Source organism: Uloborus diversus, chromosome 1, assembly GCF_026930045.1.
Source record: "Uloborus diversus isolate 005 chromosome 1, Udiv.v.3.1, whole genome shotgun sequence".
Lineage (NCBI taxonomy): Eukaryota > Metazoa > Arthropoda > Arachnida > Araneae > Uloboridae > Uloborus > Uloborus diversus.
In genome coordinates, this window is record NC_072731.1 from 75,840,206 (window position 1) to 75,865,896 (window position 25,691).

Genomic DNA, 25,691 nt, shown 5'->3' on the forward strand with positions numbered 1-25,691 from the left:
CATTATGCATTGATGACAGCATATTTGAATAATGATATAAATCTTTCATTCGTAACTTTGGATGCTTTTCAGAAAAAAATATGAACGAAGCATGGTTACACTGGATTTTACGTTTCGTTTTTGCACCAACTTCAAAAATTATGTTTAATAGCATTATCGATGGTATTTAAAGAATAAACTTATTTTTCACTTTTTAGAGCAATTTTGAAGTCGGTTCTATTGTTTTTTCAAAATTTTTTTTAAATTTTTAAATACATCCTCAAAGTCTGGCCACAGTTTCATAGATTTCTAGACATTTTTAGTTGTTTCCAATACACAGTTGTCACTTCTGAAAAATTGAATACGTCAAAAATTTAGCAAGACATCAAAGATCTAAAGAGCTGTATTTTAAAGATTTTTGTAAACATGATGAATCATAAAGTGATTGTTCACCAATAGTCTTTTTATCACGTATTTCGCTGAACAATTTTAAGCAAATGCTGCCAATTGGCGTATGGTCCAATGCCTATCTGTGAGTAGTTGAAATTTGGCTCATTAGGTGACCAATATCTTTTTAACTTTTTTAAATATTCAACTGGAATTGTTTTTACAAGTTGCGAAATTTATTCGGCTGCAAAATGTTCGTTGATATTTGAATTGCTATTTTTTGCACACGTGCAGTGAAATTAATAGCTTTAAATGTTCATATTTCATATAATTTTGATATTTTCATTTCGAGTTTTAATATCATTATTCTCTTGCATGATGTCAAGTTTTCTGAAAGTTTGGCAAGTTTGACAGAAAATTCCTTGGGTTATGAGCCAAACTCATGATAGTAAAATTGATATTTTTGAAAGAAAGAATTAGAAATGCTTTTATCTTTGAACATAACATAAGTGATACTTTCATGAAAATCTATAGAATTATCATACATAGGAAGCAAACTAATTTCTAAAATTTACAGTTTATTTCCGTTATCTTTTATTGTCTTGAATCCCTTATATAATGTGAAATTTAGTTACATGAAGTTTATATTATGTGTAGGGAAGAAGCTCTTGCTGCTTTAAATGAAGCTATCATGGTAGCTCAGGAAGCAAATGATAATATTTGCCTTCAATATTCATTGGTAATGTATATTTTGTGTTATTTTATTTAGTTTTATGAAAGAGAAATTAAATTTTAAATCTGCTAGAATGTGAGAGATTAATTTCCTTACTCAACTTTTCTGACAGTTTTTAATTTGGGTTTTATTGTACTTAAGGAGACGTCTGCAAAGTTAAGGTACCTTTTTCGACTGCAGAATTAGCCATTTTACTGCTCTGTTCTCTACAGTATCCAGTAAAGAGATTCAGTGCAAAACAATTACCTTTTTGCAGATTGAAAGACTTTGCAGCAGTTTTCAATATTCTACTACATCAAATAACAGAGAACTTAGAGTTAACCCCACCAATATGTGGAAAAATGTCTAAAAAAATAAATATAAGAAATGGAAAATCATGACATAATTGTAATGGTTTTTATTGTTATGTGCATTCATTTAGCTTTTTTACTGTGCATTTATTATATTTTCTCTCTAATTGGTGGATTGCCAGGTGGAGAGACAAAGCTTTTTAATTGTTGCCAAAAACAAATGAATAATAGTAATTTTAAAACTATTTTTCTTAAGAAAGTTAACAAATTAATTTCAAGACTTTTTAAGCAGATGCTGCCAATTGGCGTATGGTCCAATGCCTATCTGTGAGTAGTTGAAATTTGGCTCATTAGGTGACCAATATCTTTTTAACTTTTTTAAATATTCAACTGGAATTGTTTTTACAAGTTGCGAAATTTATTCGGCTGCAAAATGTTCGTTGATATTTGAATTGCTATTTTTTGCACACGTGCAAAAAATAGCACGTGTTCAAGCATAGAACTGTCAATGTTGAACTTTTGTAACTTTACAGGATTTTTAATAGTTGCCAAAAAATTAAAATGAATAATAGTAACTACAACTTTAATTGATAATAAAGCGGGAAAATTAATTTAAAACCCATAGAGTAAAGAAACTTGAGAGAGGACGCGTCTGCGGTAAAAAGGAGATGAAAAGGAAGCCGTAATTATGGTATTCTTCGGTGCAAACTTGGGTGGAATTATGATAATATGGTCGCTCTGCAAGATCGGTTATTACCAATCTGGCGGATTGATTTACATTTTCATTCATGTTTTAATGTAATTTCAAAAATGTGCTCCATAAACTTGCAAGAATATCTAAATTTAAATTTACTACCAATTAATTTTCAGTAATACAGTGTTTTGAGCTTCAATTTCTTAGTATGGCGTGTTCTCTCTATCTTACTTTATGTTGAAAACTGAACTTATGCAAGTATGTAATTGTGGATAAAGGATCTTTGAAACATTACGGACTATGAAAAAAATTCAGCTTTTCCACACTTTCCTAAGTTTATGCCATCAACAAAAGCATTTTTATTGGCTTGATATTTGCATACACTTGTTTATGTACAAAAGTATGAAAATTAGTTTAATAATGTACACTGATTTCTTTATGTTTAGGCTTGGCTATATCGATTGAACTCTGACAACAAAGAAACTTTAATTGAAGGATCTGTGGCAAAATCTACTGAACTTGGACTTTGGGTAATTATTTTTTATACTATTATTAGTAACAATAAAAATTACACGATACATAAAACAGTTTTTCTCTGATTTGAGTTTTGAATTGCAAATCTCATTATAAACTAGCTGATAAATGTTTGTGATTACTATCTTACATCATCTTAAATTATCTAATGGGTTAGTATTTTCTTAATTTGAAAGATTGAAATAGTTGCCTTAAAATTTATTGTTTTTTATTTTATTTATTTTTTTTTACAGTGCTTGTCATCACTTGGAATTCAAGCATTAACAAAATTAAAATCCTTCACAACAGTCCTGCCATCTAGGTAAGTGATACTGAGGGAATAATATTGTTTATGTATGCTATATGTGTATTTCATTTGTGTTTTATAATATTTCCATTAATTTCAGTGTTTTTGAGCTGCTGACAAAAAGTGATGTCCATAACTGTCAGCATTCTATGACAGATTTAATAGGTCCTGCTTATACATTGAGAGCTGGTCTCTGGGCATATTATGGTCATAGGTATAAATATTTATTAAAAAATAAATAATTATATGTTCAAATAAACTCTAAAGTTTTGCACACACTTAATATGAGCGCACTAATGAAAAAAGTTCAAATAGATAGCAATTAAAAGAGCATATTGAAATAATTTTTGACACAAAAATTATTTGCCCTTGTACCTCGGGTGTCCAGATATAAGTCTGCTAAGATTTTAACTGGCCAAATTCAAAGACTTGGTGAGAAATTAAATGTACCACATAATATCACCCTCTACATGTGGCAGGACATTCATCTGCATAGCGTAAGAAAGATGTCTTCCATTACTCACCAAAACTTGCTAAATTTGGCGACGTTTGTTTAGTCGACTTTAGGGCCTCACATTTCCATAACGAAGAAACCACAGCAAATAATTTATGCATCCAAAAACAGTTTTTGCTATGCTCTTTGGTTTACTACTTGTTTAATATTTTTCATTATTGCACTATTGTATTGTTTCCTGATCACTGTTGGTAATGCACCAGAAAAGACTGTAAATGTCTATGTTATTTAAAAGGCATTTTTCAGGTTTTTTTGTTTCAGTGAGGAAGTATTTGTTTACAATATATCATTAGCATAAGTTGAACATATTGTTCAGTTTCGACTTTATTTCTTAAGAAACTTAAGTTTTGAAAGCATTTATAGAATAAAAATTAAATAATTTGGTGCATGAAAATTTGTTAACTACAAATTGTATTCTGTGTAATTGAATTGTTGTCTGAAGTAACTTTAAAGTAACATCAAAGGAATAGAATTTTAATGTAAAAATCTAATATCTTTACCTGTGCTTTATGATGCATATCAATGTTTTAACTGTTGGTATGAAACTAACTGAACTTAATTATTCAAATTTAATTTTTTATTTGAAGGAAAATACTTTTTAGGAAAAACATGTTGAAGGTTAGACCAATGTTTGTGTTTGTAGTCTGAGAAATAAACTTGCCTTTATAGATTTTCTTTGATTACTTTGCTGAAATTCAATTTGTGATTTATTTTTATAGTATGATGATGAATTTATCTAGTGAGATGTTGTTATATTTGAACACATCTGATCCTATTCGTGGAGGAACATATTACATTGGGGAAGGCACATGCTTAGCATTAAGAAATATGGCTTTGTACTATGCATCAGAGGTAATAATTTACAATTTGCCTTTCATTTCAGAAAGAAATATTTTAAATACCTTCAACGCTTTTCAAACTATTTCTAAAGCTCTGTTTTTCACTTCAGTTTTTCAAAATATTTCTCAAATTAATTTTTTTCAAATTAGTGTCTACTTGTTCAGAACTTCATTCGCTAGTTGACTTAAAAGCAGTACAAAAAAAAAAAAAAAAAAAAAAAAAAAAAAAAACAATTTGAAAGCCATTCTATAGTAATACTTAGGATAAGACTTTGTAGGTACAGGAATTATCTCTTGAATGTTATATGAATCTTTGCTTTTAATCATCCCTTTATATTCTGTTTTGAATATACAGTGGAGCACCGTTTACACGTTTCACTTTTATACGTTTTTATCATTTATATGTTTTTTAAATTGGTCCCTGCAGCGTCAAATACACATTAACGTATATCTATTATACGTTTTTTTCCTTTATACGTTTTTTTCATACAGTCCCTTCAAAAACGTACAAACCGTGCTTCACTGTATCATGCTTTTTTGTTGTACCCTGACAAGCACGTCATATTGAGAATTCCAAAATATTTCTTTAATAAAGTGTTTATTACAGTGCAATACGTTTAACACAAAACTGAGGGGACCAAAATATTTTTTCGTGTTAAAAGATTTCTTATAAAAAAACAATACTTACGAATATTTTCAATGACATTAAATTTTATTTCTAATTCCATTCAAACAACTAGTAGGTGACATCAATTGGAACAAAATGCAAGTAAAACGTTATTGTGTATTGGGGAACATGTTATCTTTTTTTTAATTGTCTTTTTCAGCGCCATTTTCTCCACAATCTGCTCGATATCATCCATTGCTTTAGTCATCTCTCCATTTGAATGCACATCTAAATAACTGAGCATACTTTTTATCATTTTCTGCATTTCTGAAGAAGAAGGAACAGGAACTGGATCGTTTGCTCTGTCAGATTTGTCGTCGGAATCAAGATTAGTTGAATCATTTGGATTTTGCACAATTTCTAAAATTTCTCTGTCTGTCAAAACAGGTGCTGTACACACATCATTATCCACTGCAACATATTCATTAAATGATAGCGCTGGGCAACCAAGCAATGTTGAGACTTTCCCAAAAAGATCAACACATGTTGACTCCGTCACAATCTCAGATGATGCTTGAGATACTGAAGAATGTGCTGGTTGGGAGAACCCCGCATGGTGAAAACAATTTTCTATTGTCGTTGGCTTCACTTAATTCCATGCTGAGCGCAACATATGCAATGCATTCAATAAATTAATGGAAAAATCTTCCTTTGCTTCGATTGCGACTAAATATTTTCGAAGCAGTTGCTTTCGATAATTGAATTTCAGGTTCTGTATGATACCTTGATCACATGGTTGTAAAACACTTGTGGTTTTTGGTGGCAAAAATCTAAGCTTAATAGTTTTTAATTCGGTATTATCAGAGTGTGCTGGACAGTTATTGACGCTAAGTGCAACTTTTCGCGTTTCTTGTAAAAATCGTTTATCCAACTTCATAATCCAGTCATTGAATAAGGTGGCCACCATCCGCGCTTTTTTATTGATATTGTATTCAACTGGCAAAGTCCTTACATTCTTAAAACACTGGGGTATCAAACTCTTCCCTATTACAAATAACGGTAATTTTTCAGAACCATCTGAATTACAGCCAACCAACACCGTGATTCTATCTTTAGAAATTTTCCCTTCAGAACATGACTGTCCTTTAAATGCTAAAGTTTTGATGGGTAAGCATCTGTAAAATAACCCAGTTTCGTCGGCGTTGAAGATTAGATATCTTTCGGGTCGTAGTCTTGAATTATGGAGGGTAACGTGGATTGCAACCATTTGTCGGTCATAGTGGGTAAAACATTGTTTGCTTCCCTGCAAACGTTTTTCAGAACAATGCCGTTCCTTTTTTTAAAGCGCTCCAACCAGCCTGGATTTGCCGAGAACTCAATTTGCATTTCTTTCGCTATTTCATCAGCCTTTTCCAACAACAGAGGACCTGATATCAGAGCATTCTGTGATTTAGCTTGCTTGAACCAAATCAGCAATGCTTTTTCCAAATCTTCGTGTTTTGCAGTCTTCATCCGTTTCCTCTCCGACTCAAACGTACTGCTCTCAAACATTGCCAAAATTTGATCCCTGTTTTTTATTATTGTTGATAGAATAGAATTGGCTATCCCAAACTCTTTGCAAATTTCTGTTTTACTCCTGCGTTTTTCATCCACTGCACTAATTAAATCCATCTTCATTTTTTAAGAAATAGCCATTTGCTTCCGTTTCTCAGCCATTGTGCCCGTAAAACACGAAAACAGAGTTCAAACAAGAACCACAGAGTTTAGATCTTTGCCAAAAATAATGTGAAATTCAAGTTTTAACAACCAACCTAACAGAGAAAAGAACAGTGCTAAATGCGTGTTAAAATGCTTGGGAATTTCTTATCCCTGAACTCTTGACATTTCTTTCTGTGTAGAAGATAAGGATTCTATTCATTAGAGAGGGAGTGGAAGATCCCTGTTGAAAGGGGACAAAAGCATGGTCAAAAAAGGGGCTGTGAATGAAGAGGAACCAGTTCCCGGAAGTTCCACGAAATTGTTTCATGAAAAAACTCTTCAGTGACTTGTAGCAAACTAGCCACTGAACATCGAAAATGTAAAAAAAAATTCGTGTTAAGCGAATTTTGTTTTGTGTTAAAAGGAAAGAAATGTATTAAATTGCTAGTACACTGTCCGGGCCGCGATATCATTTCGTGTTAACCGATTTTTCATGTTAAGTGTTTTCATGTTAAAAGTATTTCACTGTATTATCTTTTGCTCTACTTCTTTACGTTACAGAACATGTTCTAAAAATATGAACTAATTTCAGGGCCATTATGCGGAATCTTCATCTGTCTTAGCACTTGCTCGAGAATTATTTCCTTATCACTCAGAACACAGTCATATTTGGCAACTAGCTGATTTATTGATAAAATTCGAAAAATTTCTCTATCAAGGAAAATGGGTCAAGGCGCTCCAAACTCAAAAGGGTATATCAGTGTTTGATGTGGATGAAGGATCTTTGAGGTGAGCATTTTATTCATATTCAGATTGAATGAGTGCTTTAAAACAATTCTATGGTTATTCAGTACATTAACTCTGAATACCATATATAGTATATTTTTTGTATGTTTTGGGACACATTTTTTGAAATTTGGTACAGAGGCTGTCTGCTATAACATTTTAAATTAGTTTATTTGCTAGTAAAAAATCTGTTAGAATTTTTTTCAAATTTAATAAGCTTATGAGCACATAAATTATCTGATAGCAGAAGAACCACTAAATTGTTTCCCAAGCACTGTTCAGAAAAAAAGTTTTTTTTTTTTTTTTTTTTTTTTTTCTGATTTATCCAGACGTGGCTCCTTTGAGTAATTTCAAATAATTGATTTTTTTGGTTTGCAATGATTTTAGTCAATGGTTAATATTTTATAGTGAGATTTTAATTCGAAAAACTACTGTAAGCCAGTTTCATAGATAGATAAACAATTTTGAGTTAAGTAAGAATGTTTTAATTTAAAATCAATACGAATGAATAGATGCAATATTTGAAACATTTTATGCTACAGAATTGATAATACTACTTGATATGTGTATATTGGCAATAGAACTTGAATAATTGACTGAAAAATAATGATCCATTGTTCAATGTTGTACTCATTATCATCAGACAATAGCAATGCAGTGAAACACTGAGAACTTATGACTGATCAAGTTACTTAAGCAATTGAAATGAAGTCACATGTCTTTAAGCTGTATTTAATTTTTAAAAATTGAAGTTTATCAGAAAAATAATCATTTTTTTTTTTAATCTTTAAATTACAATAATTTGCTTGTTAAATAATGGCAAAAGTTGCAAGTACCTTTTTTTATTTCAGCTTTTGGAATTGTTAATTTTTTGCATGGACATCATTCACATCAAAAGTTATAATGGGGTCGTTTGTAAAATTTCAAAAGTATTTTTTTCTGAAAGAGCATGCTTAAAAACATAGGATTTGACCATTTTTTATATAATTTATTTGTTTAATATTAAAAAAAAATATTTTAATCAGTGCGCTTTCATTGTTTACAAATCTTGCTGATGACATCACAAATGATGAAATGCCGTTTAGTGTTGCCATGCACAGAGCAAAACATTTAATTTGCATCTTTACTCACGTGTATTGGCAATGATATGGTTGATAGCAAGCGTAGAGCGCAATATTTGATTCGCTCGTTGATTATCATAACGTGGAACGTGGTAGAAAAATGCGCCACAATGCATTGTTTGAGACGTTATCAAGACCACGCTTTGTTTGAAAAATCGGACATTTAAAAAAAATAATTAAAAAATAACTGTTGGGAAAATAAAAATATTTTCTGGGTTTATGTTTTTGTTTTTTTTGCTCATTCTATCAGTTTCAGTAACTACAAATAGTACTTTTGACTGAAGGAAACAATCCCATTGTGTATGGCTGAGGGGGAGGGGGGGGTGATAAGATATGGTACTACTGATCAGTACAAGATATGAATAATAGAACCCTTCCCTGCCCTCGGACTATTCTTATTTTTGTTTCTATATCATGACCAATTTGTTTAAGTCTTAACTGTATTATTTGTTAGTTAGTATGCATCTAGAGAAAGTAAAACAAGAAGTTCTGTCTAGAACTAGACGAGCCAACTTTCCCGTATACCCATACTACTTTCTAGTACCTGATCAATATTCTCAAAAATAGCTCTAAAATCGCAAATTTTTTCTAACATATTTTAAAAATATTTTAAGCTGATTTCTAGGAATAAAATGTTCCTCATTCATCTAAAAAAATTAAATGCGTTAAAAAAAATAGCAGCACTTTTTCCATTAAAAAAATCTTTAACAGCTTTCAAAACAAAAAAATAATAATTAAAATTAATAAGCTCATTAAAATAAATACATCATATCAAAAAAAAAAAAACATTTCTTTTTCCCCGTTGCCAAAAACAATTTTTTAAATGAATTAATGCACTTACCAAAATAAATAAAAACAACAAAATGTCAACTTAAAGAAATAATTTTCATTGTCAAAAAAAAAAAAAAAAATCGTCTGCGCATATCTTTATGTAGAAACATAAATGACTTTGAGTTTATTCACCGAAAACTGAATACCTAAATTAAAATTTCAGCGTAAAAATAAAAACAAATCAGATCAACAATAATTATTTCACAGTCAAAACCATAGCTGCGGAGTCGGAGTCAATCTCATTTTGGGGTAAAGGAGTCGGAGTCGAATATCTAAGAATCCGAGTCAGTCATTTGTCCTCCATGTATAAATTTTTGCCAAAGCTACGAAGTCAAAGTCTAAGTCGGGGAGTCGGAGTCCGATTAATTGTCGGGCATAGGAGTCGGAGTTGGAGTCAAGTGCCCCTAAATTCTCGAAGTCGAAGTCTGTAGTTTGGCATCAAGAGCTATTTCCAACAAAATTTGTTTGAAAAAAATCCGCCTTCAAGTACGGAACCTACATTGACTTTCAGTTTCCCCGTAGGCGCTAATGTCAAGGGATTTGAACTGTTCAAAATTGAACGGAAAATTGTTCAAATCAAAAAGATATTTCATATACAAGTTTTTCATCAAAAGCTTTTTCCTACAAAGTTTGTTTGAAGCAAATTCGCCTCACAGTTCGGAATTGCCTTGAATTTCCCCATAGGCGCTAATGTTAAGTTTTTTTGAACTGTTCAAAATTGAACAAAAAATAGTTAAAATCAAAAAGTGAAATATGTGAATGAGGTGTCCTCGCCGAGATCTTTCGAACAAAAAAAAGTTTGTTCGAATCGGACTATTCATTCAAAAGTTATTAGGGGGGGGGGGGACAGACAGACCGACAGACAGTTTTCCCCCATCTCAATACCCTACTTTCCAATTTTTAATTTTTCCATATTTATTTAATTATTTTATTTATTTTTGACTTTTTTTTGTTTTTTGCGATATTTTTAAGATGCATTAAGCCTTTTTTCATACTTTTTTTCTTCTTTTTCTGACTTTTACTGGGAAAGTAGGCTAAAAAGTAAGAAAAGTAAAGAAAAGTAAGATTCTTCTAGCTGACTAGTTAAGTGTTTGTTGTGTCTTTTGTAAAGTAAATTAAAAATAATAATGAAAGAAATAATAAAAACAAAACATAATAAGAAGTTTGATGTATGTGTATATATATTCAATGTTGATAAATGTGTGATAATATATTTATTATTAGCCTGTTTTCTTTTGAGCTTTCTACTCATAAATAGAACAAATTCTTTTTTTCCTTCAATTAAAGTAGCACTTAAAGTATTGTATCAAAGTCTTGTATGAAAATGCTGATCTATTTGCTTCTTCCTTTTTTTTTTTTTTTTTCAGAAAAGCTCAACTGTTTTTGTATCAAGGAAATCATTCTGAAGCTAATGATATTTTGAAGAAATTGTTAGAAAAATGCGAGAATTCTGACGTGTCTCCTCATTTTCATGTGAGGTAAGTTCACTTAATGCAATAAATTTCATGGTATAATCTGAAAATCATTGTAATGAAATTTTTATTCTTCCAGGTTGATCTGTGAAATATTACTTTCATTAACCATTTCATTTAATGTTTTCTTTCATCATTTAAATCTATTCTTGAATACCAGATGTATTTAGAAGTTAATGACTATTTCAGAAGAAAATTAAAAAAGGTTTTCAGCAGAAGAAAAAGTTTGTTTTAAAAAATAATCGTGGCAGAACCTATATCCCGTGGAATACCTCATTAGGAACCACTGTTGTAGACTATCTTAAGATTTGAATGCTTTTTTGCACGCTTCTTTCAACAGCATTGTATCTGAAAAAACGTGATTTTTCAGGAGAGTGGTTTTAAAGTAAGACAACATCTATTAAAGATGTATAGGGTGTTTCTGAACTTGTGGGCAAAACTTTAAGGGGTGATGGTACACATAAAGACAAATAATATAAAGCAAAAAATAAAGGTCCCAAATGTCTTCCAAAGGAGATACAGGGTTCGTACAGGTCATGGAAATCCTGGAAAGTCATGGAAAAAAATAAGCCAATTTCAGACCTGGAAAAGTCATGGAAAATTGAAATTTTCATTGAAAGTCATGGAAATTAATTTCAAGTCATGGAAAAATGTCCTGAACAAAGAGAAAGTAACAGTAACTGAGGGAGCATTAGAAATCTTGAGTGATTTAACAGTATAGCTCATAAAAGCTATTAAAAGTGGAAAATTGAACGATCCCAAAATCAAATCTGAATTTTGAAATCTCATTGCATCCACTTCTGTAGCAGCCGCTTGCCTTTTTATGCAATGTGATTTTACTGCTTGGACATCACTTATTTTGAATTTGCTGTTATTTTCAGCATTTCTTATGTTTCATATTCTGTAGTAGCAAAATTTACGTTCTTAGTTTTGCCCCGCCCACTCAAAAAAAAAAAAAAAGCAATTCAATTGCATCCGAGTTCAATTCCATCACTCATAGGAACTTTATTATTAAATTTATCAGAGTTTATCTTAATTTGTTGAAGGTTTGAGAAAATAAAGATATTTAGTCAGGCGATAGAATACAGAAAAAGAGGAATTATAATTCTCTAAAACAGTAGTGTCCAACATACCGGCTGCAAAACTAATCCATGCCACCCACTGCTATGTTCAATGTCATTAATCAAACATGTTCTGGAATTTCTGAACCTAATAATTTATATGCATTTGAAAATGTGCAAAGAAGTAAACAAAACAAGTATACTTTTGAAACAAAAGATTGATTCATAGCTGAATGGTTTTTTCAATAAAGATGTAGTTTAGAAACATAAAAAACAAAACTATGTGGCTTTACTTTAAAGAACCAAAATACTGTCATGTGGATGATTAAATGCACTGTTGACTCTAAAAGGCAACTTTAGAAGCAAATTTATTGAAACTTAGTGATGACTCATTCAACCTTTGCCCCATTCAATATCATTCTGCCTGTTTATAAAAAAAAATCAGACATTTAAGCATCACCATATTTGTTCCACTGCATTTTAACTTTACTTAAATTTATGATGAAGACAAATAAGAATAGTTTAGTTTTTTAAGTGTACACTTACATTTTTTTCATTATGAGTAAGTGCTTCAATGAGACTGTGGCATTCCATGTAAACGTTTTGATAATGCTCATTTCCAAAAATTAGCAAGTTTGAGATTAAATAGTGCTATTCTCTTTGTGTAATGAGGTCATGAAAATTTTCATTGAAGTCATGAAAAAGTCTTGGAAAAGTCATGGAATTTTTTCATCCAAATAGAGTATGAACCCTGGAGATAGGTGGCATTACAGTTTAGGGTCAAAAATTTCAAATGATCATTAAAAAAAAAAAATGGATAAACTGATCGATTTGTATGCAGTTTTTGCTAAAATACACTATTCATTTATGGCATTATAAAAATAAGCATAACTCTAAATCGCTAATTTTTGAGGCATGACGTTCTTGAAAGGAGTGAGCAATTTCTATTGTTGATATTGTTTTAACATTGTAACATTTATTGTCTCCCATGTGTTATTGAATTATGATATATTAATTGGTTTATTCATTAAAAAAACCTTGTTTCATTCTAGAGTTCTTTTATTGCGTTCTGAGCTTTTGTGTGATGCTTCTAGCTACGTTGTTGCATTGCCAACACTGATGACTTGTTTGTCGAAGTGTGACTTACATCATTTGTTACATCTTGGAGCTCTTACAAAGTTACAAGTTGCAGTAGTGCAAGTAAGTAGTTGTGTCATATTTGTAAACTCTTAGGGGTCATTCATTAATTACATAAGAATGATTTTGGCCCTATCCCAATGTAAGGGTTCGTAAGATTTTTCAACCCCCCCCCCCTTATTCTTACACAAGATTTCATTTGTTTTTTCAAAGTAATAAAATGTTGTTGGAAAAGGATCAGCTACACAAAACTCCCAGTTTGATGTGAATCAAAAACTTTTTCAACAGATAAGTTATATTTTATTGCTGTCGCTGATGTCATGATTGGCCTGGCAATCTAAGTACTTTAAGTACTGTTATGCGAAGGGCAATTAAATATGCCGCATGTGACAAGAACAAATATCTCAATATAGTTCTTTTTCTAATGTACATTACATCACTGGAATCGTTATTAACTCCTTGCCAGTGTCACCCGACTCCAGCTCGGGCAACAATGTAGTGCATTTTTTGTGATGCTCGAACTGAGTTTGGGCAGGAGAAAAATTCATGTTTCTTTTTTGTGAATCCCGAGCAGACTTATTTTTGGCTTGAGAATACTTAGTTCACTATTTTCCTAATAGATGGCATTAGTTGTACTAGTTTTTTGCCGATCTTAAGAGCTTATGGGAGGAGCAAAAGGCGGAAGTGTCGACTGCTGAGACAATCAAAAACATGCTTGGACAGTTTCGCTTTCTTGTTTAGTTTTTGATCTTTTTTTTTTTTTGCTTTCTTGTTTAGTTTTTGTTCGTTTTTAGTGAGTTTATTTCCAAATAATTTTCTTTTTTTGCAATGTCCGATGCAGAAACCGATGAGGAATAGTTTCGACTCCTTAGGGTTGGATACTGATATTTCTAGTGATGAAGATTACATTGAAAGTGATAATGATGGTGGTATTTGGTCATGTAGAGATTCGAATCCATTATCTTTGGACAATCTTCCTCCTGCCCCTCCAAGATTTCCATTTCAGCAAACACAAGTAGGTGCAACAATCGGATATGTCAAATTTCACGCAAGAAACTGAATGTTTTGATCTGTTTTTTGTTAGCGATTTGTTGCACATAATTTGCCATAGAAACTAACAGATATGCATTCACAGCCAAACAATAAAATCAAAAATTAGAGTTAAAAGGGTGGATTCCTACGAATGAAAGTGAAATTAAGATTTTTCTTTCCTTGCATATATTACAAGGTATCATAAAGAAACCAGCTGTAGAGATGTTTTGGTCAAAAAAGGAATGCGTTGAAACTCCGTTCTTTCGAAATATTATGAAATATGATAGGTTTCAAATAATAAAAAGATACCTGCATTTTGTGAACAATGAAGACATTAATCTACAGACACATCCTAATCCAAAACTTTATAAAATTTGGCCAATTTTTCAGTATATAAATGAGAAATTTTCTTCTTTATACATTCCAAATCCCAATATGGCTGTAGATGAAAGTCTGTTGCTGTATGAGTGTAGATTGGGGTGGATCTAGTATATGCCTATGGGATAAAGACATTTATGCTATGCAAGAGTAGGACAGGATATATTTTTTCCAGTATTATTTGCACTGGAAAAGGCCTGAAAATTCAGACTTTGCACGTCATGGAATGTCTGGCTTATGTCACATATGGAACCGCTGCTAGGAAAAGGATATTGTCTGATCACGGACAACTACTATACTTCTCCACAGTTGGTCGATGTTCTAGTGCAACAGTATTCCACTGATACTTAGGGCACAGTCCGTGCAATATGAAAAAAGATGTCAAATGATTTCAAAAGAAAAAAATACCCAGAAAGGTGACATTCTTGCTTTTCAACATGAAAAACTACTGCTATAAAATGCACAGTAAAAAGGATGTTTACATGATTTCTTCAGTCCATACAGCAGAGATGATTATGAAAATAAAAAAAAGAAAAGAAATTGAAACTGAAAGTTGTTCCTGATTATAAAAACACAATGGGAGGTGTTGATAAAATTGACCAACATCTTACAGACTATCCTGTTGCAAGAAAACAAGGCAAAAAATATTAAAAGATATTTTTTCATCTCCTAGACCAAGCATTATTTTATTCCTTAATTTTGTATAGTTCTGCAGGTGGTGCAAAAAATAATATGAACTACAGAATAGCAATTGTTGAACAAATTGTCCAACAAAATAAGTTGAAAGTTCAGCTCCCAGGACCTGGGTGTCCTAGTCTGAATTCCCTGTGCCTCGCAGGTCGACACTTCCCAAAACACCTTCCAACCATTGGGGAAAAAATCTGCTCCAACCAGACAGTGTTTTACATGCTGTCGTAAAACCAATGAAAAAGAAAAAAAAAAAGATAAGACGTGAGACACGAGTTTATTGCAAAGAGTGACATAGGCTTGTGCGCAGTACCGTGTTTTGGGACATACCATACTGTAAAAGATTTGTAAAATTTACGTATTAACATCATATTATTGTTCGTATATTATATTGCACTAGTTATATTTTATATTGAGCTTCAAAGTGTTGTTTCATTTGCTGTATTCGAGTAAGATGTGTGTGTAATCCATTTTTTTATGTGCATGTAAAAAATATAACAATATTATTGCATTTATTTTTTAAAATTTGTAACAAAAAACCATTTTCAAACTTTTATAATGATATAAGGAACAAAATTAAACAATCAAAAATTCCCCTGTTTTTGAACATATTTCTGAAATTTTTGTCACTGTTAAGGGGTTAAATTCACTATTATTGAATTTACTAAAAAATTGGAATTTCGACTGAATGTTTTTCGACATTTTTTTCGTTGTATGTGATGCAATACTAATTAAAAATAAAACATGCCATACATGGTGCAATTATGTTATTACATTTTATGCTATTCACTCCTTGTAAAACAACTAAAAAACATTTCATCCTAATACATCTTTTACCTTCCAGACACAAATGAAATATAAGGCCTACCAAACCACTTGATGCTCTATTTCTGATATAAAATGTAGACTTCGGAAATATTACGTAAGAATGGATTTGGACCCCCCCCCCCAAAGTAAGAGTATGTAAAGTTTTTTACAACCCCCTCCCCCTCACAACAATTACATAATTAATGAATGGCCCCTTATTGATATTAATTTGTGCAGTTCATCTCACGATCGTTGGCATTAGTCTTCAGACTAATTTACCTAAAAAGTGGTTGAAAATGGAGAAATCAGGGTTGCTAAAATTTAGCATTATCAAAGCAATATTTCTTCGTTATGCATAAAAACATGTTTACAATTTTGCAAGTAGGGTGTGTATAATCTAATTGATTTTTGTATTTAGCCAAGTGCCAACAACAGTGGGGCAGCCAATACCAATTAGTGATCTAAGACTTTTATGAATGCTGGACAGAGCTTTTAGTGGTCATTTCAAAACAAACATAAATGAGTCGAATTTGTAAATGTTGTCTTTTTTTTCTCTTTTTCATTTCTTTCTTTCTTTTCTTTAAAAAAAAAATAATATAAATAGTTTGATGCATTCAACTAAGATAACAGTTCATTATTTTTTAATTGAAAAAATGTTCAATTGAATTCTTGTCTTTTAGTACTAAACATTAGGAACCAAAGCTGAACTGTTCTTAAATTTGTTTAAATGCATCTTTGGAATTTCAACTTTGCTGTTTTTTTATGTGATAATAATTATCTTTCAATATTATCCGGCTCGCATTTCTGTATATTTAAGATTTGTATTTTTCTTGCAAGTATTTTTTGATTTCTAAGTATGGGTATGTAATTGCTTTTTTTTTTTTTTTTTTTTAGCTGGAATTGGGTCTTCCAGAACAAGCTCTGAACCTACTGGATGAAGTTTTTGTGACCTTGTTGACTCATGGTAGTGCCTATGATAAAGGTCTCTGTTGCTATCTTCATGGGAGATGTGTGGCGTTTGCCGCTATGCAAGGAAAGGAAAACAAAGATGACGATGCTTTTAAAAAAAGTAATATAATGTAAAAACAGTTACAGTATTATGTACAGAGTGGTTCAGAAGTGGGCATACTTCTCCCCTTTTATTTTCAACATTATATGAGTTTTGGTTGAATGTTTGTTAGCATTTACCTTGTTGAAGTCTTAAGACAGTGGCATACATAGCACGGGTGACACCCCGGGTGATAATTTGTGGTGTCACCCCCCCCCCCACACACACAAAAACACGAAAAAAAAAGTTGTAATATTCTACGTAAATATGAAATTCATACAATTTTCATAAATAATTACATTTGCGTTATAACAAAATTTCAAGTGATCTGATGTACAAAAGAGAAATCAAAATTATGAACAGTTTTTATATAACTTGACCTATAGACATAAATGTGCAGGCTGTTAAGAGGTCAAAAAAATAAGGGGGTGAATGAAATTCATTTAATTAATTCAAAGGTATCTCAAAAACAAGGAAAGATAATAGGGTTTCGTTTTTCGGTATGAAAGGTTATTTAGGGGGAGGGTGTTATGACTCCCCCCATCTGGATTCACTCTTGTTTGGTTGTAAGTAGCAATAGGTTGTACTTTATCTGCCTGTTTCTAAGCTGTGTAATATTCTAGCATAAAAGAATTATTGAAATAAAAAATATTTCAAAACAGTTAGATTGATTGAACATCAAGTTTTATCAAGATTTCTTCTTCAAGTTTGATTATGTCTCTCCACGAAATATTATAATGAAGAGTGCCCCTTTGCTGAATTAGCTACTGTAGAATTACAGAATTTCTTGGAAAGAAAAGAAAAACTAGGCTCAGTTTTTTGTAAATATATTTTTTTAACAATTGAAATGTCTTTTTTAGGGATATTATTTGCCATATCAATGAATAAGAAAGCATTGGAGTATTTGAAGAAAGTGAAAGCCAGTGAAAAAATGAAACTTGCCCTGTATTGGCAGGTATAGTAATTTGTCTTTGGTGGACTTTTTTCCTTCCTTAGTATTTTGCTTTGTTTCCTTAAAAAAATTTGTTTGGGAAGAAAAAGAAAAAACATTCACGAAGCAGCATAAAAGCAGCTACAACTGATATAATATTCTGCTCTTTTCTTTAGTCATTAAATTAAATATTTAGTGTGTTTATCTGTTTCATTTTCATTCTTTTAACAAATGTAAAACTTTGTACGACAAACATATTCCAATGCAAAAGTTTCCCCTAAGAATAATCCTCATGAATTCTGAGGGATTACTGTGTCGAAATTAATATTATTCATTTTATTAAAACAATGATGGTTTGCAAACTGCTAATGAATATTTGTTTATCATTGTAATTTCGAAATTAAAAGTTAATTATGCACAAAAATAATGAAGTGCAATTTTGATGAAAAATGCAACTAAATTTTGAAAATTAATATAATTTAGTTTTAGCTTAATTTTTGCATTATAATTTTTTATTTGAAAAAAAACTGTAAAAACAAAATGGAAAACAATTTTTTAATGCAAAATAACTAAATATAAGTACAATGTTTTTATAAAAGCGTCATGTCTTGTCTTCTCATTTTCTTTCTGGTCAATCCATACAGCTTCGACAGATGAGTGCGCTCGACCATTTTTAATTTTTTTGAAATTCATATCCCAAAAAGATGCATATGAATGACGTTTAAAACTACTTTTATTTTTTCTCTAATCTTAACCCTTGATTTTTTTAGAGGTCATCAAAATTCATTTTCGTAGTCAAAAATGGTACTTTTAGACCTTTGCATTTTGGCCCAAATCTGATTGAATAACAATCATGGCAGCAAATTTTACATTTTGATGTTAAAGTACATAAGATAATAGTCTCACACACTGAGTTATGTAGCTGTAACTTAATAATTAAAATAATGGCAGCAAGCCAAATTTCAAGGTCAAATGTAAAATTTTTACTCATTTCAAAGGATTATAACTCGTTTAGGTATTAAAACACAAACTGAAATATAGCAAAAACAAATCACTGGAATCACACTAATGAGAAAATCTAACTGTAATTGTGTGTTTGTTTACCCTTTATAAATTACAACCCCTCAAGGATCAGAAAATTGACAAAAATGACATTTTTAGATCCCTGTAAACCAAATGTGGATGGAATTAAAAAAAATTTTTTTTAGCCAATTGAATATTCCATTTTAGTACTATGCATGTTATATATATTGTTTTGTGTATTTGGTTTGTAAAAAAAAATACAGCTGTTTGAAATTGTGTTATTTATCCAGTTAAGTCATTTTGAAAGGGAGCACTAATTCATTGAATTAGTTATTGAAGCATGTTTTTTATCTATAAATGGGCTCCAAAGTATTGCAAGACTATTTTAATTATTATATTCTAATGAAGAACAACAAAATCTTCACTTGAAATATTCACTTGATCTTTCACTTGAAAATAATATTTAAATCTTTTTCTGAGTTAACGCATTTAAGAAAATGAAAATTACTGACCATTTTTTAGCTTTAATTATACAAAACAATGAAACATTTTTTATGTCAGAGTATCATAAATAATTGGAAATATTTTGTAAAATTGCAAATAACATTTTGTGTATTATTAAATAGAAAGTGATGTTGCATCATCTCTAGTTTTGGATTATTAACGTGATCACTGGTGACAGGACAAACTTTGCATATACAGTAGAATACCTTTATAACACCGACCTATATAACGCAATCTTACTACTATTATATATGCGAAAGTTTGTCTGTATGGATGTATGGATGTTTGTTACTCTTTCACGCAAAAACTACTGAACGGATTTTGATAAAACTTTACAATAATATAGCTTATGCATCAGAATAACTCATAGGGTAGTTTTCGTCGCGTTATGGGGGGGCAGAACCCCCTTAGGAGGGCAATAAAACACAATTTTTTTTATAAATTCTCTAATATTGGGATGAAAAAATACTTGCACATATTTACATTATATGTCCATCGAAAGCTCTGATTTTTCTGCTGAAGATGGCACTAGTTCGAAATTTCGAAGTAGAATAAAAAACGAGTTATGAGCTTTTTAGTTCCATGTTCGAAGGCTTTCCTCAACTCAATACAGTATTTAGTGTATCATCTCAACTCCCTGTCGATAGCGACAATTGTATTGTTGACTATCTTTGCTTTTTGTGGCGTTTCAAGGCTTTTCTCAAGTCAAATCTTGAAGTAAGATTTTTGCACAAGATTGGCAAATAATACATGATTTGGCTGATCATTTTCCACTTAAACGGAACTTTAATGTAATTAATGGTTTTTATTATTATTTAAGCTGATTGAACACTTACTCATTATACAATCAACCAGAAGATTGCCAAAATTTTTGCAGAAAGATTTCCTTAGCTGATGCATTTGGCAGTTTTTTCAACGTCGCTGTTTTTGAAGCCGAAGACTACGTCATAATGTTTCTGAGCTTTCACCATGTAAACAAAATATCGCCAATCAAAGAATTTTCAAAAGACTTTTTTTACTGTGTTAAATAATCCAGCAACTAAATTAGGCAAATCCATAAACAGCACAAAAACTTCCATTAATTTTCCTTTTTGCACAATTACAAACAATCACCAGATTTTACTTCTTATTTTGAAAATATTTCGGATGAAACTGTTTAGCGCCATTTTGTGGTGACCAAAAGTATCTCAGTATCTGGCGACGATATCTCTGTAACGAAAATTAATATATCGTTTTACAAAGTAAGGAAAGAAGGGGGGAGCATCATTGAAGGTTCCCCAAAACGACTCTTGCAAATTCGGTAAAATCGCACCAAGAGCCCACAATGATTGAAATTTCCCAAAATTACGAAAGCAAGTATAAGGGGATTACGAGCGCAGCTACTTTTTTTTAATCACTTCGTACTTCATTAGCCATACAGAGAAGGTTTTAGACTCCATGTTGAAAAAAAAAAATATCAACAGATTAATCTTTTTAAACATGAGAAGATTAATTTCATGTTTTGGAAATTTATATATGCTTAAAATATAGTGCTTTCGTTTCTAAATCAAAACTATTTTGTTCTTTACACTTATTGCTATTTAAGTTTTATGGGTAAGGAAGAAACTCGATTTTTAATCACGTCAAAAAGATGTGTTTTAAATTCTTTCACTTAAAACAGAAAACAAAAGCAAGTAACAATTTTTTCTCATAAAAGTAAATAATAGGTTTTGAAGTTTAAAAAATAACTCATCTTGCTTTGCAAACACAAAAATTGTTAGGCAAATTAAATTTTAAAACAGTTTTTCATCTTTCCATCATAATTCAATGCTTTTAAATGAAAATTATTATTCACAGTCAAAAGAAAATACCAAATGGTTCTTGAAAATTCAGCTGTTGTGCAAACCATGCAGCTACCAGAAGTGCAAGATAATTCACTTTTTTTTATTGTGAACATATTTATTTGTGAATGACTAATTCTATAATTAGTGCTTTACTACTCATTGCAGATAAAACCCATTCTGAAGTGCTAATATATAGATATATTCTGAATATTAGTTTTAAAATTTGGGAAATGACCTATATAATGCCAAAACCTGTATAACGCAAAAGCTCTGGTCCCAAGGTGTGTGTTATAATGGTCTTCTACTGTATCACATCATCTTAATCCTACGATATTATTGGGCGCCTGGAATTGGTTAACATGATAGGAACTGAACATTAGTTGTATCATTACTGTGGTAAACCATTAGTGGTCATTGTTGATGACAGTACCTGTTTAAAATAAATAGTATAATATGTTTAATACCAGAATAGATCTTCTGTTGTAAGCAAATGGAACTGACTTTGCAAGTATATAATACTTTTATTGCGCAGTATTGTATTTTTTTAATTGAGAAAATGTTTTTAATACATTTTGTGATTTAGAAACTTTGAGTAATGCATTTATTGCATAATTTTATCATGGAATGCTCTATAGGATTTTTTAATATTGAACCTTGTCATAAAAAGATTTACAGTTCTACATCTACAATTAAAGAGATCAATCAATTACCTGAGCAGATACAGCATCTTTTAAAATTAAGAGTGAATAAAGACTCATCTCTTTTGATTTAAGTGCTGTGATCCATTTTTAATGCAGTCGCTAAAACGTTGCAAACAATCACCATTGATTTCTTAGAAAAGTAAACAGCAAGTACTCCTTGTACCAAGGAAGTCACTATGTGCTAATTGTCATAAAAATGTCTCTAAGTTGTCTGAATGTGAAGATGAAATTTTGCCAGAATATGTTCCGAAAGAAGAAATCATAGCTTCAGTAAATACTGCTTGTGATTCTCTGGGTGTTTCACCAGTTAAAATTAAGTAAATTACGTGAGAATAGAAGGTCTTTAGCTGTTAAAAAAGTCACAAATTTTATAAAGTATCGAGGAAAAACTTAAGAAATAATTCAATGTATCAAAAAAAAAAAATTTGACGACAGCAGTTAAAAAATTTAGGGGAGGATTATTTATCACTTGTAGAAAGTTTGAAACAAAAAGTTAAAGAATCTAACAGTTATTCTGAAAAGATTAATGTTATAACTTTAATGTCCAAATCATGGCCTGAATCAAAGATATGTGAAACTCTTCAAGTGGGCGACTGTGTAGTTGGAAAGGCAAAAAAAATTGAAAAAGAATTTGGTGAATTACTTTGTGCCAAACACAAAAACAATCGCAATAGAATTTCAAATGACATAAAGGAAAAAGTTATAAATTCTATGAAGATGTTGAGTATAGCAGAATATATCCAGGTAAGAAAGACTTTAAATTAATCAGGAATGATTCAGGAGCAAAAGAGCAGAAACTAAATCTTAATGGGTTGTTCAACGCATTCAAACTAAAACACCCAGAAGTTAAAATGGGTCGTTCAAAATGTTGTGAATTGCGCCCACAATGGTGTATTTCAGCAGGTGGCTCAGGAACTCATACTGTGTGTGTATGTTCTATACATCAAAATGTGAAGTTAATGATGAGTGGATCATTTTTAAATAATCTGTCTTACAGAAATTTGTTGGAGAGGATGACATGTAACATAAATAACGAAGAATGTATGTTTGGTACTTGCTTGAACTGTCGTGGTTCAGAAGCAGTGAAGCTGTTTTTAGAAGAAAATAGCGATAACCTGGAATGGGAAATTAGATATAAGCTGTGGATGATTTCTGATAACAAATGCACTTTAATCACTGTTGAGCAAACTTATCATGATATTTTCAATAAGTTACCGCCCTATATCCAGGTCTAAGGCAGAAATACATGAAATACACCATTCGTATGCCAGGCTGTTGAGTGCTAATAAGCACGAAACTGCAGTCCTCGGCTGTAGTGACTGAGCTGACGATGTATTTCATGTAAACTTATCATGAGTTTATTGATAATTTAGTAAAAAAATTGTTAGTTTAAAAAAAAAACCATTTTTTTTATCACTGTTTCACAAGCATATTTTTTAAAAAACAAGAAATAAACTCTTCACCCAATAAATGTTTAATACTTGGAGATTTTTCTGAAAATTTCACTTTTGTCGTGCAAAATGAAATACAGAGTTATCATTGGGTAAATTCACAAGCTGACTTACACCCTTTTGTAATTTATTACAAAGATAGAAAAAAATGAGTTACAAACCAATAGCTTTTGCATAATAAGTGACTATTTGCGCCACACTACAGTTGCAGTTTTTGCTTTTCAAAAAGAACTACTACAAATTGTAAAATCTCACATTCCTAACTAGGAGAAAGTTTATTATTTCACAGATGGAGCTAGCGCACATTACAAAAATAGAAAGAACTTTGTAAATTTATGTCATCACGAAGCAGATTTCAACTTGAAAGCTGAATGGCATTTCTATGCAACCTCACTCAGTAAAGGATCATGTGAGGGGATCGGAGGAGCCGTTAAAAGAATTGTTAAAGGCCAGCTTGCAAAGACCTACTGGAAGTTATATTTTAACTCCTTTGGAAATGTATAACTTTTGCACTTCAGGTATTACAGGCATCAAATTTATCTACGTAAGCGCTCAGAATGTTGATTTAGCTGAAAAAAATGCTCCAAGAAAGGTTTGACTCAGCAAATAGAATTCCCAATGGAAGAGCTAATCATTGCTTTGTTCCAACGAGTTTTAATACACTCAAAGTAAAATTATTGTCCAGTAGCAATACACATGAAGAGGTATGTATAATTTTAAAAAATCATCTGCAGAAAAAGGTCAAAAAATGACTGTATAACCCATGTGTTATCAAATTCAAATTTTATTTTCTATATTTGCAATATGATTTTTAGTTTTTGTATTATATGGAGTATAATATACATAATTTAAGAATCGTGTAATGCTGTTTTCATATTTTTTCTTTATGTTTTAGTGTTGAGTTATTTGGACAAATAACACAATTTTGAACAGTTTAAAACTTTAGAAAGAATTTCCGATTGTTTATGATACTCTGACATAAAAAAAAAGTTTCATTGTTTTTGTGTAATTAAAACTAAAAAATGGTCATTAATTTTCATTTTTTAAAATACTTTTACTCAAAAAATGATTTAAATATTTTTTTAAGTGATTTTTTTTTGTTTTTTTTGTTTTTTAGAATATAATTAAAATAGTCTTGCAATACTTTAGAGCCCATTTATAGATAAAAAACATGCCACAATAACTAATTCAATGATTTAGTGCTCCTTTCAAAATGAGTTAACTGGATAAATAACACAATTTCGAACAGCTTATCTTTTTTTACAAACCAAACACACAAAACAATATTTATAACATGCATAGTACTAGAATGGAATATTCGATTGGCTGAAAAATTTTATTTTTAATTCCATCTCCTTTTGGTTTACAGGGATCTAAAAATGTCATTTTTGTCAATTTTCTGATCTTTGAGGGGTTGTAATTTTAGGGTAAACAAACACTCAATTACAGCTATATTTTCTCATTAGTGTGACTCTAGTGATTAGTTTTTGCCATATTTCAGTTTGTGTTTTTATTTTCTAAGCGAGTTATGACCCTTTGAAATTAGTAAAAATTTTACATTTGACCTTGAACTTTGGCTTGCTGCCATTATTTTAATTATTAAGTTACAGATACATAACTCAGTGTGTGAGACTATTATCTTATGTACTTTAACATCAAAATGTAAAATTTGCTGACATGATTGTTATTCAATTAGATTTGAGCCAAAATGCAAAGGACTAAAAGTCCCATTTTTGACTACGAAAATGACTTTTGATGACTTCTGAAAAATCGAGGGTTAAGGTTAGAGAAAAAATGAAAGTGGTTTTAAACATCATTCATGTGCATCTTTTTGGGATATGAGTTTCAAAAAAAATTAAAAATGGTCGAGCGCACTCATCCGTCGAAGCTGTATGGATTGACCCTTTCCTGAGTATTTGAAATTTATTTGCAGGCACAAATGTATAACTTTTTAGGCATGAACTCTGAAAGGAATAATGCAGCATATAGATTCAGAAATCTGGAAGATGAACTAACATAATTGTGCCCTGATAAATTGTAAAACTTGTTCATCTTGTAAATATTGTTCAATAAATTTATTTTTTTTCAGCATTTTAGAGTGTTTTTGGTCTGCATAAAAAGTGAAGTGATTTTTTAATCCCATTTTTTTATGTGAAATGACTGAATGTTGAGTTGTATTTCTGGCCTGATTGCACATGCACATGTATGTATGGATGCCTGAAATGTCCATTTTGATGATTCCCGAATTAATTAGCACAAGTTTTCTCATGATTTATGTATGTATCTCACATAACTCAAAAACGATATGCCGTAGAAAGTTAAAATTTGGTATGTAGA

At 30.9% G+C, this 25,691-nt stretch overlaps 1 protein-coding gene across 1 annotated transcript in view; it reads left to right on the top strand.

Moving 5' to 3' along the window:
- Nucleotides 1-25,435, top strand: part of LOC129234655 (anaphase-promoting complex subunit 5-like) — a 72,049-nt gene extending 46,614 nt beyond the window's left edge. Inside the window, exons 9-19 of the mRNA XM_054868695.1 lie at nucleotides 1,024-1,105; nucleotides 2,530-2,613; nucleotides 2,851-2,918; nucleotides 3,004-3,117; nucleotides 4,137-4,269; nucleotides 7,154-7,350; nucleotides 10,667-10,777; nucleotides 12,885-13,032; nucleotides 16,768-16,942; nucleotides 17,782-17,876; nucleotides 25,288-25,435. Coding sequence (XP_054724670.1) covers nucleotides 1,024-1,105; nucleotides 2,530-2,613; nucleotides 2,851-2,918; nucleotides 3,004-3,117; nucleotides 4,137-4,269; nucleotides 7,154-7,350; nucleotides 10,667-10,777; nucleotides 12,885-13,032; nucleotides 16,768-16,942; nucleotides 17,782-17,876; nucleotides 25,288-25,374 — 1,294 coding nt within the window. The 3' untranslated portion in view covers nucleotides 25,375-25,435. The remainder of the gene's footprint in view (nucleotides 1-1,023; nucleotides 1,106-2,529; nucleotides 2,614-2,850; nucleotides 2,919-3,003; nucleotides 3,118-4,136; nucleotides 4,270-7,153; nucleotides 7,351-10,666; nucleotides 10,778-12,884; nucleotides 13,033-16,767; nucleotides 16,943-17,781; nucleotides 17,877-25,287) is intronic.
- The last annotated feature ends 256 nt before the right edge of the window (nucleotides 25,436-25,691 follow it).